Below are 19,781 nucleotides of genomic sequence, written 5' to 3'. Positions count from 1 at the left end.
ATAAAGGGCTCATTCTGAAGTCATGAAAAGAATTCATAAAACCAGATGCTTTTACACTACAAGTATGATGACTTTATAATTTCAGGGCCTTCTTTAAGAGGCACGAGGACGACAGGCCTCGTGCCTCTTAAAGAAGGCCCTGACCAACAATACCAAACAGAGGCTTGACCAGAGTCTGACTCATAAACTGGAACAAGCAGACTTTATTGTGCAGTGACTCCACTTACACAGAGGATGAAAAATAACAAAACATACAAAAAAAACTATAAATGGGTCAGTGCAAGAAATAGACATCAGTGTTTTAACTCACTGCTCGGCCTGCGTGCATTCCCTGCTCTGATTGGAAGTCACAGCCTGACTTGCAGACTAAGGTAGAGCACGATCACACTTAGAGTTGTCATGAGATTCTATATTATGTACTATAGCGGGTCTGTTATGTTAGATTAAATGGATGTAAAGTCCATAAAAGAGTGTGTTTGTTCAGTAAGACAAAGACTACATCCACATTTGTAATCTTAATTATCTCATATACATGTTTGTTAATGCAGAAATTCTGCTCTGTATACACCATCCACACTACCCCAGTATTTTACCCTGATTGGTGTTTATCAGCCACAAATAGTCAATCAATCAATCAAATATCAGCTGTGAATGAAAAGCTCTGTTAAACATTTCTTCAGTTTCTTCATCTTGATATCAGCCTCATGTAGTTTTTTTTCCAGGTTTCCTTCTGAAGCCAAATAGGAAGTGTTTATGTAATGATTCGCCACCAGGGGGCGATAATGCTGCTTGCAAAAAGAAGTCAGTTTGAATGGAAGTCTATGGGGAAAATTAGCTGCCTTTCCACTTACTTACACTTGACACTTAGTAAAGTGGACTCAATCATGAGTTACAGGCCTCCCTCAATAGAACATAATGTCAATTTTGTAAATTATATTTGGGGATTAGGTAAATTGGACATGATGGTTGTTTGTCTCTTTCCAGTATGGTCCCACCTAGCCTCGACTTGCCTTACCACGGCACGGCTTGGTATGGCACGGCACCGCATGGCACCGCACGGCACAGGTTGGTTCCCCACAACAAAAATAATACCTAATCAACGTGGGCGGATTTTAGACATTTCCCTTGTTGGAGATTCACCCAAGTCTTTTTAACTGATCTCCATTTCGGCATTGTTCAGCTTGATTCTTGTGACGGACTTTTGCTTCTGCGTCTCCCTGTGACAGCACTCTGACCAATCACTGGCAACTTAACCATGCCGTGCCGAGGCGAGCCGGTGGAAACACGCCATATGTGTCCCTGTGATGGACTGGCGATCTGTCCAGGGTGTGACCCCGCCTTTCGCCCTATGTCAGCTGAGATTGTGGAGGATAAAGCGGTAGAAGATGGACGGATATTCTCATTTAGAGGAAAACCGGTGATGACACATACTGTATGATTGGACAACAGTGGCTGCCGGTGACAACTGTGAACTCACGGCTGCGAAACCTCAACATGGCCTTGAACAAAAAGCCCATTCTCAAAGCTTCAAAACTGGAGTGCAGATTCTTATGGGTCACGACCAGTTGTGTCATTAACTGAAATGCATGCTCTTACTTTTATATAGAGAATATCTGGTTCCTATTTACACCGTCATGATATATGTGTTTAGGAAATGTGTAGGAAAGCATGAATATAATGTTGGGTTATTACGAGCAGCCTGCTCAACACTGTCCTAATAAAACAATGCTATGGTACATATGTTTCATGTTATAATCCAAGGTGAGGAAGTGGAGCGAAGATGGGACATGGTGCATTTAGGACATTTTAGAAGTTGGAAAGCAGAGCTGCGTGTTATCTTTACGTGCTGCACTTTCATGGAACAGATTGTCCTTGACAAAATCAAACACAAATGTGACGGATCAGTTGTGAAATCGTCAGGATCATGCCTCCCCTCAACCTACAATTATGATGACAAATGTTCAGATGCTTCATTGCTAAGCTTTGTTTTTCTCTCATTTCTGTTGCATGACTTTTGCACCGCTAAATCCAGAGGGATTACACATAAAGGCAGTTTTGAGAATCTGCCATTGTTTAATTCAACCTTACTTTTCACCCTTTCAATGAAGCAGAGCTCAAACTTGGATGATTATAGGTGGAGGGGGAACGTTCTGCTGAATTTTCAAATTATTTTTTTCTTATAATGAGTTGATGGTGCCAGACAAGGAATCATTTATAATGTTCTGTTCTGAAATAACAGGAAATCACTCCATTGTGTAGTAACTGTGACCTATGATAAAGGATAAGCCAATTCTTTCAAAATAGTAAGTTATCCTTTTTTTATACTTTTTAACAAGCGTCCAGCGAAGAAAACACGGACACACTTTCATTTCCAGTGCTGGTGGCCAACAGCTTATCTGATAGCATGACATCAGTTTGGGGCGTGTGAACCGGATGAGTCATGTGGGGGTGGAGGAGAGTGGACCGGGTCTGAAGTCTAGCCCATCAGGCTGTGCCACGGGTACCCAACAAAAATCCAATGTGTAAAGTTGTGACTGTCTCTGTAGCAACGAGGAAGCTGCAGGGACACGGTCGTGGTAAACACAGCAGCGACAGTACATGGTGTTGTGATGAGGTTTGGAAACACAATGTCATGGCAGGTCCTTTTCACTGCCACGCTTAACCCTCTTATGACCATCGTTTTATTCAGGCCGTCTGGATTTATTTTGATTTTATGGCTGTAGAATTTTCAAATTTTCACTTTCCATATCTGGCAGTTATTCAACCGTTTAGGAATTGCGGATAAAGTGCGAAACACTTTATCCTCCACATGAGGGTCGTGCGGGTGTGCTGTGCCAATCTCAGCTGACATGGGGTGAAAGGCGGGGTCACACCCTTGACAGACCGCCAGTCCATATTTTTTCAATTTTTTAATGCAGAAATGTCTTGTTTTTGGATATTTTAATGCAAAATTGTTACATGTCACCACTTTAAGAATTCTAAAATCTCTTTCAGCACTTATATTCACATAAAGCTAATTTCTTTTTTGCTCTCTTCTTTAAAATGTGTTATGCATTGAGTTTTCTTTTTAAATCGATAAAGCATGGCACGTATAAGTGGATTTATTTATGATAAGTAATGAACAAGGCTGCTAATATAGAACAGCTACAGAGTAGGAGAGAACATGGCTGGATGGATGGATAATTCAAGGGTGCATGCACACACAGACACACACACAGACACACACAGTGCATCTCATGTACTTACCCTGTAAAAGGCGGTGGAGAGGGGCAGCAGTGCAGCAGCCACTGTGAACTCCTCTGAGCTGGAGCAGTCCTGTGGGTCAAACAACAGGGCAGTGAGAGCAGGGCAGAACGCAGCAGGACACATGTTACACCACACTGTGAACACCGTTTTTTAACGGAGCCTCGGCAGACACAGCACCACACACTGAAACAAGAGGAGAAGCTGCAGACTTTTCGATTAGATTTGCTAAGTTACAGTCATGTTATTAGTATATAATGGATCTATTTAAATATGAAGAAGAAGAAGACAATTTGTGTGGTGTTAATTAGTACCATAGTGATGTGAGGAAAAGCCTGCGGCGTGAAGATTCTTCAGCAAACATAACTTCCTGTTATATAAACTGTCTCTTGTTAACCGTCCAGGTCCCAAAAAAACAACAAAAAACCCACTCACTGTTTTCTTCTTCTTCACTTTCGAGGCATATGCTTTCAATAGCCTTATATAATCCTGGCCTTGACATAATTGTCAGAGCGTTGCAGTCTTTACTTTACTGGTAATTTTATGATTTGCATTCCTGACTTAGATTACAATTGAAGGAAACCATAGGATGTTGCATAAGATCTGCCCACTGTAGCCGTGAAATGCATGGGTCCATCTATGGAACAGCAACACATTAGGGAATAGGTCAAAATATTTTTCTCTTATATTTTCACACTGAGCAAAAGTGTCTATGCATTTGCAATAGTCTGAGGTGGAAGAGGCGGTGCTTCCCGATGCTTTCAAGAGAACACTATTAAGATTATTAGTACATTAAGAGGCTTAAGGCCGGGGACTTAGCGGCTGAAAACTTAACTTTTCCTGCAGAGATCACAGAGAGCGATTTAAACTGAAGAATAAGAGAAAAGAACGTGAGTCGGACCAAGAGGTCCTCCATTCACAGGAAATTGGCACTTATCTCTCGTGAGCTTTTAAGGGATTTATTTTTTGAACCCGGTGAATTAGAATGGCCAGAGGAAACCTGATTTAAGACCAAAACAACAGAACTGACTCTGACACGTCGCTGCACCTCATGACCTTCAGCGGCCACAAAATGTGCATTTTACCATCACTGAAAAACATAAAATAAAATGTAATGTAATGTTTAATGTTATGAAAAGAAAAACACTCAAATCTCTGTCCGGTCTGCCACATACCATCAGAGAGCGAGCGATAGGGAGAAGAATGCTGCACTCCCTGATAGGGGTCTGCGATGTGGGCCTCTATTACCGTCATCCCACGGGAGGAAAAAAAAAAAAAAAAAAGGAGGGAGAAAATGCAAAACACAAGTTCCCCAGCCACACATGAAAGCCTGGCCCCCCCATGGACTGAGCAACATAGTTTCTGTTTTATTTTTCTCGTCGCCAGTGTTTTTCTTCACAGTTATTTAGGCTGCGGTAAAGTGTTCCAGCCTGGAGCGGCACCAAAGCATTGTTTACCGGCGCACTTAACAATGCTGCAGGTCACAGCAGTTCATGAACCGCAGTCACAACACAACAAGTGGAAATGCACGGGCAAAAAGAAAAAGTGGATATACATTAAATTGAGTTTTGTGTGTCATCAGATTATAAGAACAGAAACGTATGCTGGGTTAGGGTCGCGGCTGCATCGCTGTGTCGTATCATGTGTGAAGTGACATTATCCGGTTTACTTAAGCCCCGTTTTCTATCACCAACGAACCTTTGTAATCTCCTGTAAGCAGACAGAGAGGCTCGGCGACAGCTCAGAAGTTCTGGAGGTCAAACCCGACAAAGCAAAGTGATAAGAAATGGATTCTACAGCAGTTCTCCTGAATCACAAGTGAAAGAAGTAGAGTCCATCATGTAATGGAACTTAACTAAGAGTATTATTATTGTTTCATTATCAGGATCATTGTCATAGAGCTGAGCAGATCCACGTGGTGCAGCAGGGTGCAGGTATAAAAATACCTTATTTAGATTTCACATAAAGTGTAGCCCCGTGTTTGTTTGTGACGACACCCTGCCGTCGTCCTTCTATTTACAGTACGTCTGAGTCGTTTCTCCCTCGGTCTTGAAGATGCAGGAGCTGCTGCGCTGACCGACCCCCCCCACACACACACATACACACGGCCAGCAAAAACAAGAAGCTCGAGCATGTGACACAAACGCCACAGGATGTGAACAAACAACAGCTTCCTGAGGGTTTTCGGACTTGTTAGCACTTTCCAGGAAAGCACTTTGCAGGGAAGCTTACATGCGAAAAAAAACACACATTTTGGAGGCTGTTACTGTTAATTGCAACCTGAATCACTGACAGTAAGAGGAGAAAGACACGCAGTTGACCTCTGCGCTGTCAAAATAAGCAACAAACAGATTTTCCACCATGACAACATGAAATATGATGAATGCAGATGTTTACCTGGCGATACTGCTGAGCATCCCAGGAAAAAAAAGGCCTGTATGAGCATGGGAATGACACCCAGCGTCGATTCCCAGTGACCATATTACGTACGGCAATGCATCAGATCAGGGCCATCGTGGCCGACTGAGGCCACGTTCTCAGCAGCAAGAGACTAATTTATGATCTAAATGATGTTACAATGTCACGATTAAAGGAGACGACTGCAGCCGGCGGTTTCTAGGCCATAAGGAGGATGGAGGGTACGGGCTAAATTGGTGGAGTCTTACTAATCCATCAGCTCTAACTTCAGCAGACAGTCTGATTAAGAGCCTGCTGCTTTTCCAGCATTTTCAATTCAATTCAAAAATAATAGATTTGCCCCCAAGGGACAATTTCAAGGCAGGAGAAAGAGGAGAGAGCGAGAACTTGAGCCAACCTTGGCTGAAGTTCCGCATTCTGCTTTCGAAAAGTAACCGCACTGGCGTGTGTGTGGTGCACCGCGGCTTTTTAGGTCCATTATCGCTGAGTATTTCTAATGCTGAGCAGCTAATCGCTCTTTTCTTACTCTGCTGGAGTTCAGCTGCTATGAGCTATGAGTTATTGGGCGGGTGGTGCAGCGAACCAAACCCTAACAGTTAAGAGTTTACAGCCCGCAAGTGAACTACTATTTTGTTATCAGTAAAACCAGTATTTCAATTTTACGGCATTTCCTTAATCTCTGATGACAGATTGTGGTGGTTTTATGTCTTAATATAATACACTTCTTTCATACATCAGCTTATATAAGCCTATATGTCTTTCTTTGTAACATGGTCTACTGTGGTCTACTTTTTGAGGGTATAGCGATACATTATGTGCACGTTTTTTATGACCCACTATTCCACATCCGACAGTCAAGCTGGGGATCACGCAGCACTTATGGACTCCATGCCGCTGCAGCCACTTTCTATGGACCTCCCGCCTCATTCCGCTCTCACAGTGAACTGCCATTCAGAGCGTGTTTTAGAGCACCATGATGAGGCCCTCGGCCCTGAGAGCAGAGCACAGAGGGCTCATAATCCTATCTGACAGGAAATGGTTGGGATGCCAGGACACATCCACAGCAGGACTCATTCCCCCACATGGATTGCACAAGGTTTACTTCTACAATGGGGAGCGTGCACACTCACACACACACACACACACACACACGCGCATACACAAATAAATGTGCAATTAACTCCAAATGCCTTAATGACCGTACATGATTCATGGCAGACAAACAGAACAGATAAGTACAAGTACAGCAGTTGTTTCAACGGGAAAAAATGTGTCAATGTCAACTGTTGGATTCCAGAGAATCTATCAACATTGTTTTCTAAATCATGAGACAAAAATGTAAGAAAGGGGAAAAAAACAAAACACAAAGAAATATCTGGCACTGTACCACCTGATTGTAATGTTCCGACCTTTGACCTACTGTTTGTTTTGGTGTCACTTCCTGTGGTGAGGCTCCACACTGATTGCAACCAGACAACACTAAACTGTCATTGAGCCTGAAGTTGACCGGCCAAAGAAAAATGTCGTAATTCGTCTCGTAATGATGATGTCAGCGCACATCAATGTGTCACGTCAACACATTATTCCAGAAATCCTAATAAAACATCGTGCTGTCATTGTTTAAAAAGAGAAGCGACATTTTTTAAAGAATAGGTCACTTTGGAATTTTGTTGTGCAATAAAAGATCTCCTACAAACACGCGCGCACCCACAACTGGTGGCTGTGGTGTGTTTGCTGTGTTAATATCATTTTAGGGTTTTTGTTATGTGGCAGGGCATTAAAAAAGAAAGGGCAGAATACAATTACTGGCCCAGCAATTTACTATTTATATTACTTTCACAGCTTGTCTGAGGCAAATCCCTCACAACTCAAATGAAACCGAGAAATCGAAGCAATAAACAAGAGCTGAGCTTTCATCTTTAAGTAAGAAAAAGAAATAAACAATGAACAATAACATCTAAAAACAACAAGATTGTATAAAACAATAGCGGACAGATGACATTTGCTGCTGCAGTTAACAAAAGTGCACTCCACGTCACGCCTGTCCTCCATATATGAAATTACTACTTTCATCACGTGTCCCTGCAAATCGACAAATTAGCCTTTTAAAAGACATTCCCCTCTTATTACAGACAGATCGATATCCAAATAGCAATGTCAGCATTAGCCTCTCTGTGGGTTTAACAGCGTTTTTCAAGATGTGCAAGCAATGACCTGTCGTTTTCTTCTCACAGAAACTGTCGCGAGAGACAAGAATCGCGCGTTTCATATTCATCAGCGCTTTGATACGTTCAAGGGAGGAGCTCGCTATATTATTCATCGTCTCATGTCCAGCTTTAGAACAAAGGAAAAAACAAGCGATTGCGACAAACGCTCACACATCAGGATCTCATTTCAGAACAGAGAGACACAACAACAACAACAACGACAACAACAACTGTCAAACCGTTTTGCGGCTTCACATCGATTCAAACTGGAATGCAGAAGTCGTGAATTTCAACAGATGCACACCATTGTTTAAACTACCGTCACTCTTCATTTACATCTGCTCCTGGATGTGGAGACGTTCACATAAGAGCGCTGCATGAATGCAGCAGGCATCACCCTGCATGTGTGGATACATCTGCACGTTATATTGGTCAAAGTCATAAATCCCGAGCTCGGTTTCGTTCTGAACCGTTGTGTAATCTTTAAACACGTCAGATGACCTCCCATGTCCCCGTCGTGGTCAGACAGAGGGATTAAAGTGGATTTTTATTATTTGGGGGGGCGGAAAAAAAGAGGAATGAGTGGAATCTTAAGGCACTCCATAAAAGCTGCACTGTGTGAGGACTGTTAAAAATTACTCAAATCCACAGAAACGGGCTGATTCAAGGCAGTAAAACCTGAGGAACTGCCAATAAAGACCTGGCTTCTCTGACCGACTGAAGCCTCGCTGACTCTTTACGAGCGGCACAGAAACACATGAGACAGTGAGTATAGCAGAGGCGCGCGGGCATCATGAAGAGACACAAACACTATCTGATGATGAACAATGAGCCACATTGTTGAGGCTGCCAGGCGTCCATTAAAAACACAAACTTGGGAATAAAGGGAAAATGATAGATAGGACGGATGTGTTTGTGCTGCGTAGGTTATTTGTAAAACTGCCCCACTAAGATATTGTTTTTCACTTAATCAGAACCAGTTAGAGCTCATAAAAATGGCATCTGCTAAAAATGTGTGGTGAAAATATTAACATATTGAACTCAACTGTACTGTCAACACGGCCATCCGTTTCTAATTTAATGTTTTGGTCAAAATAAATAAAGGATAATAAAAATACTTTTGAGTTCAAACTTGTGTTTAAAAAAAAAAGTAATATTTCCTCTAGCTTTTATATTTAATTCCTATATAGATGAGTTTGGATTTTAAATTCCTATATGGCAAAAATGAACTAAAATAACATAAAATACATTTTAAATATCATGTCGGAATTTACGACATTAAGGAAAACGATCTAGTGAACAATTTGCCTGATAAATGACCAACATTCAGTTCTCTGTTTTTACCTGAAGGGCGCAGTTCATCATACGTATGGTGTAGTCAAACTGCTGGTGGTCCAGTATGGCGCGGTTCTGCTGAACGTGAAGGCTCAGCTCCTCGGTCAGACAGTGACGAGCCGCCTTTCCCTTCAGAGCGCGCAGTGCAGCCGGCAGCGTCTGTGCAGGGCGACAAACACGGTTCGAGCCAGTCAACAATTTGACAAACACCTTTGCTTGCTGATATTTCCCAACTCTTGGAGAAATCTGGCTCTTATTATATACAATGTTATTTTGCACGAACATGTTCTGCATTATGTAAATTTGTTTGTTTATTATCTCTTCAATCCCAGCAGCTGCTACATCGATAATCTCCATGCTGCATCGTTCACTGACGCTTGAACTGCTCCAGGGCAACGTTCAAAGAATGCATGGTATGGATGTGTATATTACGAGGTCGCCTGTTTCTTTAACCCGCAGTTACATTAAGTCGCCGGTTACATAAAATAAGGAGTTTGATCATCTGGGAGGTATTAGGATGTTAAAGGTAAGGAGGGAGCCGCTGCTGGAGTGCTGTCACACAAAGAACAGATGCCTCTACTTCACAGGCTCATTTAGGGCTTGATTAGTTCCCCTGATGAAAGACACTGCGTATTTACCTTTTCGGTCTCCAGGGTCTTGTTGTCAAAGATAAAGGAGATGCAGCTTCGCACGACCTCGAGCCTGCGAGCGCTGTTGAACACAGACCCGCTCTTACCCATGATAGATACTGGAATACAAGACAACAAGAAAGGCATTGCTGCAGGTTAAATCAGAGAACTAAAAAATTTATCGAGCATTATTAGAGGCCATTCATCTTTGCACACACAAACTATTTTTAGTGTGGATGGGCATCAGCAGTCTTATATAAAGTATCTTTTATACTTATACGTTAAAGTCACCTTTTAGAATATTAATAATAATAATGTGTTAACTACTTCAGTGAGGCTGTTCCCAGAAGTTATTTTTTCCATGTCGCAGTATGTTTTGTACGAGACAATTTACGTTTTAATTTGGTCTTACCGACAGGAGGCCCGGCAGGTACGACACATTTCCTCTCAGGTCGCACAGAAGGCGGCGTGCTGCTGTGTTTGGCCACGCCGTCCTGCAGCATCTTCTCCACCTTGTCAGCCTCCAGCAGAGGGAACGGGACCTGGTGCACGCGCAGGTGGGATCCCTCTGATGGCCGAGGCACTTTCTGGAATGCCATATGGGGGTTGGGATTCTCCTGCATTACATGCACAAAGGAACACCGTGTAATGATATGTAACACAGTGGTGTACATGTAGTGTATATGAAGCAAAAACACATGGAGAGCATGTTGAAAAGCGGACATCTGCCATATGTGGGAAAAACGGTGCATGAGGACTCACATTTCTGTAGAGCTGCTCAGAGAGTTCCCTGATGTGCTTCTGCAGTTTGGTGGGGTTGACCTCTTCTTCCCTAAAGTAGTCAATGTCCAAGGCCACCAGCTAAAAAACATACAATGTACAAAACAAAGGAAAAAAACGGTCAGCGCTTAGTGTGAGGATCCTGAAACCAAGACGTGCACTGTGAACAATATGTTCTTTCCTTCCTTAAGTGTAAATAATGAAATTATAACTCTGAAATAGACAAATCATTACATTTCTATGCTTGTTTCACTGTGGTCATGCACTTTACCCATTCCTGCTATAACGTAAACGTCAGAGTGACTAAGAGAACATTCAGTACTTGTAGTTCGTCAGTCTGTTGTGTGTTTTGCTTTTTCATTTTATTGTGTATTTGTCACAAGTGGATCACGACTTACTCACTGCGGTTTGTGACAGGATAACAATTCCCGTGTTCAACAAACTAGATATTTTGTTATTTTTTAAAAAGACAGATCCCTGGAAGCGAAACATTAGAGCCGCAACTAACGATTATTTTCTCGCTTGGTCCATAAAATGTCGGAAAATGTTGAAAAATGTGTTTGTCAAACCAAAATAATTCAGTTTGAATGATTTCTTTGCAAAGAATCCATAAAATATTCACATTTAAGAAGCTGAAACAATCAGCTTCAAAATGATACATTGATTATTAAAATAGTCGACAATTTAGTGATTCAAGTAATTGTTTCAGCTCAAAAACAGTATTAAAGTATTTATTTAGTACATTTAAGAATCAACACACCTTGGTCTGTTTGCCCATATACATGTATATAATATAACTTAAATGTCATCAATATGGATGATTACCCCAACATATAAGCTGAACAGTGATATTTTGCATCACACAATGATTTCTTTATCTCTTGAATCACATTTTGCACGTGGTAAAGTTCAGTTTGAAACGCAGCACTGTACCGTACCTCGTCAAAGAGATCACAGGCTCTGTAGGGCGGACCTCTCTCTGAGACGAAGCCAGCGAACGCCATGCCGTCCAAAACCTTGGTGAGGAAATCGTTCTCGATGAGGCCTCGTTGGCCCAGGAAGGCAGTCTGCAAAACGTCACAATTACAGCAGTTACAATCTAGTTCATATGTACACATACACAGATACATTCATTTATGTGTATATAAATGTATATACATTCATATAATGTCATATATATAGATATCTATATCTATATCTATATAAATATATACATACATATCTATATATCAATATATATATATATATATATATATATATAGATATATATATATATACATACATATATATGTTTATACTGTACACGGAAAAACAAGCATCACGTTTCAAGCCATTTTTAGAATAAAATCTGCAAAAACTTCTTTGCAGGGGGGCGATTGGCCAATTTTATTGTTGGACTTAGCAGCACGTATAAAAGAGGAAATAAATCTAGTTCTAAATGACTACATGCAAATGAATTTGATTTACGTTACACATAATTATTTGTGCTTGCGGGTAGAAGAGATAAAACTCGGTCCACTCACGCCAGCCGAGCGAGCCGAGTGTTTGTTTATAATGTGATCCATGTGGGGTACTTTGAGAATGATGTGTTTGGGGGGGGGGGGTTACCACGGCGACAGCGCAGACATGAAACAAACACAAAATTCCGACACAAAACAAAAAAATGTAAACCTAATATGTCTCATATGGCTCTGCGCCGGACTTAGCGGACTGTGTCCGAAGCTTTGGATAAACAGAGGGATAACATCACGCAGCAGTCACGGAGCCACTGCGACAACACAAACACACAATCTATACACAACTGACAGGTTTATCCGTCAGGTACTCGCGTCTAAGTCCACAATAACTGCACGACGAAAACATTCTGAAGAGATCTTGAAGACAATGTGTTTGCTGAAGAGGAGCGGCTTAGAGTTTAAACTCCGGTCACGTCGTGGAGAGAATGGAGAATTTTTTTGGGATTAAATGATGTCCTTATCTTACCTTGTGAAAATGAATAACAGGTTCAGAATGGATGCGAATGAGCTGCAGGCAAGACCTGTAGCCCTGGAAGAGTTGCGCAAACAACCTGAGAAAGACGGCCCTCACCTCCTTATCCTGGAATACACACACACACACACACACATTACAGACATGAGTCGTCAGAATGCTATGCCACAATTGCACAAATGCCATTTATCTTGAGAATAATACCTTACAATCATTAAATGCCCTTTAGACTTTCTCCAACTTTTTTAGTGATAAGATGCTGGTTTTTGGGGAAGGTAAATGTGTTCTCCTCATGTGGGGAGGATGATGATGAGGAAGAGGAGGTGCGTTACAGTAATGATACTTACCAACAACTTGAGGTTGGAGGGAGCAGTGCGTGGAGGAGGGAATGCATTATCTGCTATCTCCAGATCAGGGTGCAAAACCTTAAGAAATGAAAAAGATTCCAGTATTTTATTATGTCCTTCCACATCACAGAACTGCTACAGCAGCATAAGTCGATGACGTTCCTTGTGAATGATGAGTGATCAGATAATTGAGCGTGTTAAAATGAAGTTGTAAAGCCAGAACATTACCTTTTTATGAGCCGTCCATGCACTTATGTGCTTAATAATGCATTTGTCTCAGTGAATGATTGTACAAATGCAGAACAAGGACACACTATCTGGAAATCAAATCCATTGGGCCTCGCTCACGTCAAATGTCCTCACATTATGTGTGTGTGTGCGCGTGTGTGCACGTGTGTGTGTGTGTGTGTGTGTTTGTGGTTACCAGGGAAAGGGACGTCTGCGTTTGGTGTAACAGAGGTTCAGGGAGCAGGGACAAGTGGATGCACTCGGGAATCTTGATTGTTCCTCCGTCTAAGTCGGCGATAATGACGTCCAACTGGTGAACACATAAAAAAAAAAAACATTCAGGGATTCAGCCAAAACCAACTTATAGAGGGAGAAGCAGCAACGTTTAATATTTAACATTGAGCAAGTTAAAATTAACACATTTTGTTTCAGCCAGTTTTTTCACCTTTCCATTAAACATTTTCCGGGTCAGTAAGTGTTTTCATTTCTGTTCCAAAAAAAAAAAAAGATGACTGACCAAAGGTCGTTTAGTGCTGACCCCTCAGTGTGTGTTTTTGGACTGTTCACACGTTTAAAACTGTCAAAACTAAGCAACTGATTATTGACTAAAACTCTCCCATCATCAGAAATGGCAAATCTTAAAATGTCATGATTCATCATTTCAAAATAAACAATCAAAAATAAAAATCCAATATTTTGATGATACGCCCCTGGTGTTTAGTGAAATTTAAAATCTTTAAGTTCTGAACATGACGCTGGATGCATGTGGCACATCTAAACTCACCAGATCTTGGATCTCATCCTGAAACATGGAGTGAACTCCAATGATGAAGGGAGTGGGTGAGCTCAGGACCTCCAGCAGCCGTGAGGGTAGAATAGGGATGTACGGGTAACTGAACACAGGGGGAAGTGGACAATGGATACAGAGAATTATGTTTAGACCGAGGAGTGAGAATCACTGAATGTGTGGGCGACTCAGAGTCTAAAAATGGACTTCCCTGTTGGGAAGTGGAGGATTTCAATATTCTATTATGAAATTGAAACTCAGATAAGACGAGTGAAATCGCATGAAGCAACAGAGAAAGCAGAACGGCGAGAAACCGCGGAGCTCTCAGATAATATTCTTATATTTTGTAATACATCACTTACAAGTTTTGTACATTTGACATCGTCATCTTCATCAAGTTCTAGCAAATACACCAGTGTGACACAAACACGATGACTAATAATGAAATAAAGAAACTAATGCGACATAATAGTAAATATTGTTCTTTATAAGTAAAGGAGGTTGCTCTTAAATCATAGGTTGAATTACTGAAGCCTCCATGGACCAAACAGTAAAAATTAAAAATTGAGTAAAGCAGAACCTTGCCTGAAAGTTTGTAAATGGCTGTTTAATGCATTCATTTCTTTTGGTTTCTTATTAAAGTATATATTTATTCACCAGTTGATGAATAAAACGGATATTTTTCGCTGAAGGAAAAGTTAATTCTGAAGGAACAGGACTTTGAAAAGTTCCCGTAAAGTTACGTTAAATAAACTGTGATATACCTACAGTAATTGCCAAAGTTAATTATCAGTCAGATCATTCTTGGAGGACTTAAGTCACGTGAAGCCGTGTCTTGCTACAGAGGTGAAACACACACACACACACACTCACCTGTATTTAAGAGGAAACATGAGGGCTTCGAGGGCGCGGCACGCCTCCCCGAGCCTCTGGTAACTGGTGGAGTGAAACAAAACCTTGTGTTCGGTCAGCACTGAACAAAAAAGGCTGAGGACATTTTGGATTCCTGGAATGAGAAAACAAAAAAGAGAATGAAATTAATTGAGTTGGAATGCAGCTGCCACATAGTTCCAGGTCATTCATCATTCACAGCTATTTGTGGAGGAATTTTCAAACCTCGAGCACAGATTAGAACATACGATGACCATTTGGGGTTTTTTGTAATCGCTTCGTGACTGATTACAGTCATTTATATATCCTGTAGGGTTTTTTGTAATTACGGCCGCACAGAAATCTTCATATAAAAGGTTGCAGAGCTTCTTTCAGACTGGACAGACACTTCTTGGTACCGGTGTTGTTGAAAAGTTCCCAATTAGAATTAATTGGACACTAAATTCCATAAAGGAACATCACACAGTCTGCAAAGCTGCAGCCTCACATGATTTTTTATTAATTAATGCAGATACACATACACTGCCTTTTTCACCTTTCACCTATTGTAACATAATCCGGAGAATACTGGAATAATGTATGCAGATTTAAAATAACAAAATCTCACTCTCTTAAACCTGAAGTGGAGTGGAACCCTTATGGTAACACTTTATATTAGGGAACACTTATTCACCATCGGTGCTTACTAACATATATACGTAGCATACTCGCCATTTATAAGTAATTATTAAGCACATATTAACACCTTATTTAGGAAAAATCTTAATTCACGTCATAATAGATGTAGAATAAGGTTATGTAGAATAAGGTGTTAATACTTGCTTAATAATTACTAATAAAGGGTGAGTATACGACGTATATATGTTAGTAAGTGCCAGTTAATGGTGAATATGCCAGGGGTTCATTCGAATATAAATAAGATGACAAATGCACAATGTTCATATTTCCAGCCACATAAAGAAAAACAGTGAAAAGTTCATGTTCTGAACACTGAATATAAACCCATGCAGACTCATCCCTGAAAAACAAAAATATTACACACTCACATACGAGTATAAATAATATTTCAAATACTGATGTGACAAAAGGGAGGAATTCTAAGTTTACAGTTCCTGTTGTTGTTTCCTATCAAGCAACCGCCAGACCAATTCATCACACGTTGGAGTGATAAGCAGAGAGGAACCCTGGCAGACGCATCCGCACCACTGGGGGCGCTGGGTCTGGATGTTTGCCTGTCTGAGTGGAGCATTTGTGTGATCAACAGGAAGCACGAGCCTCAACAAATGATGAGTTTTGAAAAAAAAAATCCGATCGCCTTGGACACCTGATCACGTGACAGGTTGCAGAATTACACCTCAGGTTCAGGTGTTGACTTATCTCGTGGAAACAGCAGGGCATTTCCTAAAGCCCTAAATAAAAGCCACCAGCCTCCTGACAACAGAAGAGACAAAAGCAACAAACAACAAACAGCAGCGGGGCAGTTGATGGCCAGTTCTATCTCGAACCGTGGAATGTACTTCCTGTCTGGTGTGACATGTTTAACACACATTCCTCTGAGGTGACTGTGCTGACCTGCTGCACACAGAGCGACGTGCCGACCTGCCTGCCTACACAGCGACTGCTCGCTCCATATATGGATGTAAAGATGACCTAATGCATGGAAAGGCTGCACGTGTTCTCCGTGATCAGCTGACTTGTGACATTTACTTTCTCGTCAGGATGTGGAGAATTCAGACAAATCCTTATCTCTGTGTGTGTGTGTGTGTGTGTGTGCCCGTATCAGTCATTTTCACTCTGAATGTCTTGAGAGTCTGATACTGTTGTTCTGCAACATTCAAAAACAATCTGTTAATCTGGTCATTTGGATATGACACTTCACTGCAGCTAATTCAGTCAGGCATTATTTGTGTCTGCAAATTGAGATTTGTATTAAGGTGTTGAAGCAGCACCTCAGAGCTTTACACTCATTATTCAGTGCTACTCTCATAATGTCATGTAGTGGTTAATGGAAACCAGCTTCTGAAGTGTGTCACGACTGTTATGCTTCATGTATCCAGAATGGCTATGAATGATTGATTTTGCCTGACTGAAACCTTGAAAAACACACTCTGTTTTCAAGCACATTCTCCTCATCAAATGTGGTCTAACGGGCGCCAACTTTCCATTACAAATCACATTTCATTTCACGTGAATATTAAAACTCACTCTTGACTGTCAGCAAGTAAAAAAAACATTCATATTTTTCTTCTTTTACCTCCCTTGTTTTTTTGTACATAATATTTTCTGGAGACAATTGTATCACTGTTAATACTTGTATACATTAGCTTGTTATGTGAGCATTAACTTGTTATCTGAGCATTAGCCTGTTATCTGAGCATTAGCTTGTTATGTGAGTATTAGCTTGTTATGTGAGTATTAGCTTGTTATCTGAGCATTTGCCTATTATCTAAGCATTAGCTTGTTATCTGAGCTATAATAATAGCCTGCTATCTGAGCATTAGCCTGTTATCTGATCATTAGCTTGCTATCTGAGCATTAGCCTGTTATCTGGGCATTAGCTTGTTATGTGAGCATTAGCTTGTTATCTGAGCATTAGCCTGTTATCTGAGCATTAGCTTGTTATGTGAGCATTAGCTTGTTATCTGAGCATTAGCCTGTTATCTAAGCATTAGCCTATTATCTAAGCATTAGCTTGTTATCTGAGCATTAATAATAGCCTGCTATCTGAGCATTAGCCTGTTATCTAAGCCATTAGCTTGTTATCTGAGCATTAATAATAGCCTGCTATCTGAGCATTAGCCTGTTATCTGATCATTAGCTTGTTATGTGAGCAACATAAAAAGTAATAATTCATGCAGAACTATAATTTTAAGATGCCGAGTCATGGTTGAATGACTCAACGTACAATTATAAGTCACAGATTAATCACTGATTAGCTGTTGTATTGCTAACAAAGCACATACTGACTGTACAAATCATTCACTCTCTAAACAGTATTAAACATTAAATATACATTTATCCACCTACTAATAAATACTGTCACTCAAATCCTAAAGTGATTATTAGTCAGACATGATTTGAGCGCATGGACCCACCTAGCTGCTGAAAGAGCAGAGCAACACTCTTGCCTGTGACAGGCAATGTGTCGTTCAGAGGCGTCTGGATGAGTTGTCGGTCTCCTGCTCCCAGGCTAAACAGCTTCTGTAAAGTGGGGAGGGGGGAAAAAATGCAGAAAAGTTCAGAGAATGGTCAAGGAAAAATGTTTGTGCCCGACGTGTCTATAGGGTCAAGCAGCAACTGCCACCGGCAGTCAGTCATCCAGATTTATAGCCAAACGTACTGGGGTTGTCTCATTTAAACAAGACACACACTGTTGCAGCTGCAGGGCTGAATGTTTGATTCTCACTGAGCAAAACCTCAAATACGTACAAACACAAGGCCACAGCTACAGAAACCTCACAGTATCTGTGACTGAAATGTGCCTTTACTAATAATCCTAATCATTTAAACACACAGTATGTACTTTCTGCCACTAGGGGTCTCTCTCTGTCCCAATCAAAACAATAACAAAGACCTGTTTGATCATGAGCTTTGGCTCACTTCCTGATTAAGTTACTGATCCTCTTTGTCTTTTTTACCAAAGTTGCACACGCTACAGGACAGCTTTGTTTTAAAGTATGACACTGACAGATTCCCCTCCCTCAGTGAAGAGCATGATCCGACGCCTCACTACAGCTGGTGAATCTGTCACATGTGTCACAAACACAGCAATTCCCTGTTCCTGTTTCAGAGTAAAAGCACTCCAGGGTTGTATTGAACACAGAGGAGGATTTAGAACGTTAATGTGTGGATGAAACAAGGATTAAACAGTACACTGCTTATGAATATATAACATTAGTGTGATCATTTTTAGATATTTAAATGGAGAAAATGCTACATACTTTATCTTCAGTAATACAATACAATAACTGTGCTTTGAATTGTAATGTGTGATAATAATTAACACTCTAAATGGCAACAGTGCTAGCCACTACTCCCCTGTGTGGCCCAATTTGAGGATCTGATAATTTAATTTTATGATAATTTTAATTGGCACCTTCATTACATTGGCCCACTTAAAATAAATAGATTTTTACGTCAGTGATGAATATTCCTCCCCTGTAACGGCAATAAACTCACAGCAACATTCCCACATATTTCTGGAGACACATTATAGTGTCCACTGTCCAGTTCATTGCATAACTAGCGGTACCTTTGACACTTGTCCACTAAACTGCACGCTGCAAAGATTATATTCTGAAGTAATGAGGGAAATTGAATGCACTGACATTTTGAATGCGTCCCTCTAAGCCGCCATAAACACAGGTTTAAGAGCTGAGCTGTCACTCTCAGGTGAGGTATTTTGCTCCGAGCAACACGATGGGAAAAATGACAGGTATGTATTAGAAATGACTGCCTGTGGCTGGACAACAATCTCTGGCATCATCTGAACTTGACACTTGTAAATTGGCCACATGACACCTTATAAATCACTTCAGTGGCTGCAGCATAGCCTCAGTCAGCCCTGGTCTGGTCTGGTCTGGATCTGAAGCCCACTGTGGGGAACAGGCTGGTAGCAGAGCAGTGACATGTTTTGATCTCAGGTAAAACTCACCTGGGATCCACCAGCAACGGGAACCTGGAATGTGAAGAGATTGGCCACCAGACACTCCAAAGGGTAACAGAGGCTGTCGATGTACACGGTGTAGACCAAACCCAAGCAACCCTGGAAGGACATGGAGAAATACAGAGGATAACTCTTACTTATGGATATTGATGTTGCAATTTATGTTTCGGCTCTCATTTCATTTTTTTGTGAGGAAAAACTTGCAAATGAAGACAAAAGCACAACATTAGGTGTTAAAAAGTAAAAGTAAGGAATAGTAAA

The 19,781-nt window shown here is 41.0% G+C and overlaps 1 protein-coding gene across 2 annotated transcripts in view; it reads right to left on the bottom strand.

The window, feature by feature from the left end:
• Positions 1 to 19,781, bottom strand: part of sbf2 (SET binding factor 2) — a 94,728-nt gene that overhangs the window by 35,194 nt on the left and 39,753 nt on the right. For both annotated transcript variants that reach the window (XM_058628772.1, XM_058628773.1), the window contains exons 5-17: positions 19,509 to 19,619; positions 17,950 to 18,055; positions 14,837 to 14,969; positions 13,961 to 14,069; positions 13,373 to 13,486; positions 12,949 to 13,026; positions 12,596 to 12,709; positions 11,551 to 11,679; positions 10,595 to 10,693; positions 10,245 to 10,449; positions 9,842 to 9,951; positions 9,213 to 9,362; positions 3,247 to 3,315 (exon numbers count right to left, since the gene is read on the bottom strand). In XM_058628772.1, the coding sequence (XP_058484755.1) occupies positions 3,247 to 3,315; positions 9,213 to 9,362; positions 9,842 to 9,951; positions 10,245 to 10,449; positions 10,595 to 10,693; positions 11,551 to 11,679; positions 12,596 to 12,709; positions 12,949 to 13,026; positions 13,373 to 13,486; positions 13,961 to 14,069; positions 14,837 to 14,969; positions 17,950 to 18,055; positions 19,509 to 19,619 (1,527 nt within the window). The remainder of the gene's footprint in view (positions 1 to 3,246; positions 3,316 to 9,212; positions 9,363 to 9,841; positions 9,952 to 10,244; positions 10,450 to 10,594; positions 10,694 to 11,550; positions 11,680 to 12,595; positions 12,710 to 12,948; positions 13,027 to 13,372; positions 13,487 to 13,960; positions 14,070 to 14,836; positions 14,970 to 17,949; positions 18,056 to 19,508; positions 19,620 to 19,781) is intronic.

This window comes from Solea solea, chromosome 5 (genome assembly GCF_958295425.1).
Source record: "Solea solea chromosome 5, fSolSol10.1, whole genome shotgun sequence".
Classification (NCBI taxonomy): Eukaryota; Metazoa; Chordata; class Actinopteri; order Pleuronectiformes; family Soleidae; genus Solea; species Solea solea.
Note: the sequence above shows the minus strand (reverse complement) of the source record. Positions and strands in the feature narration are given on the sequence as shown.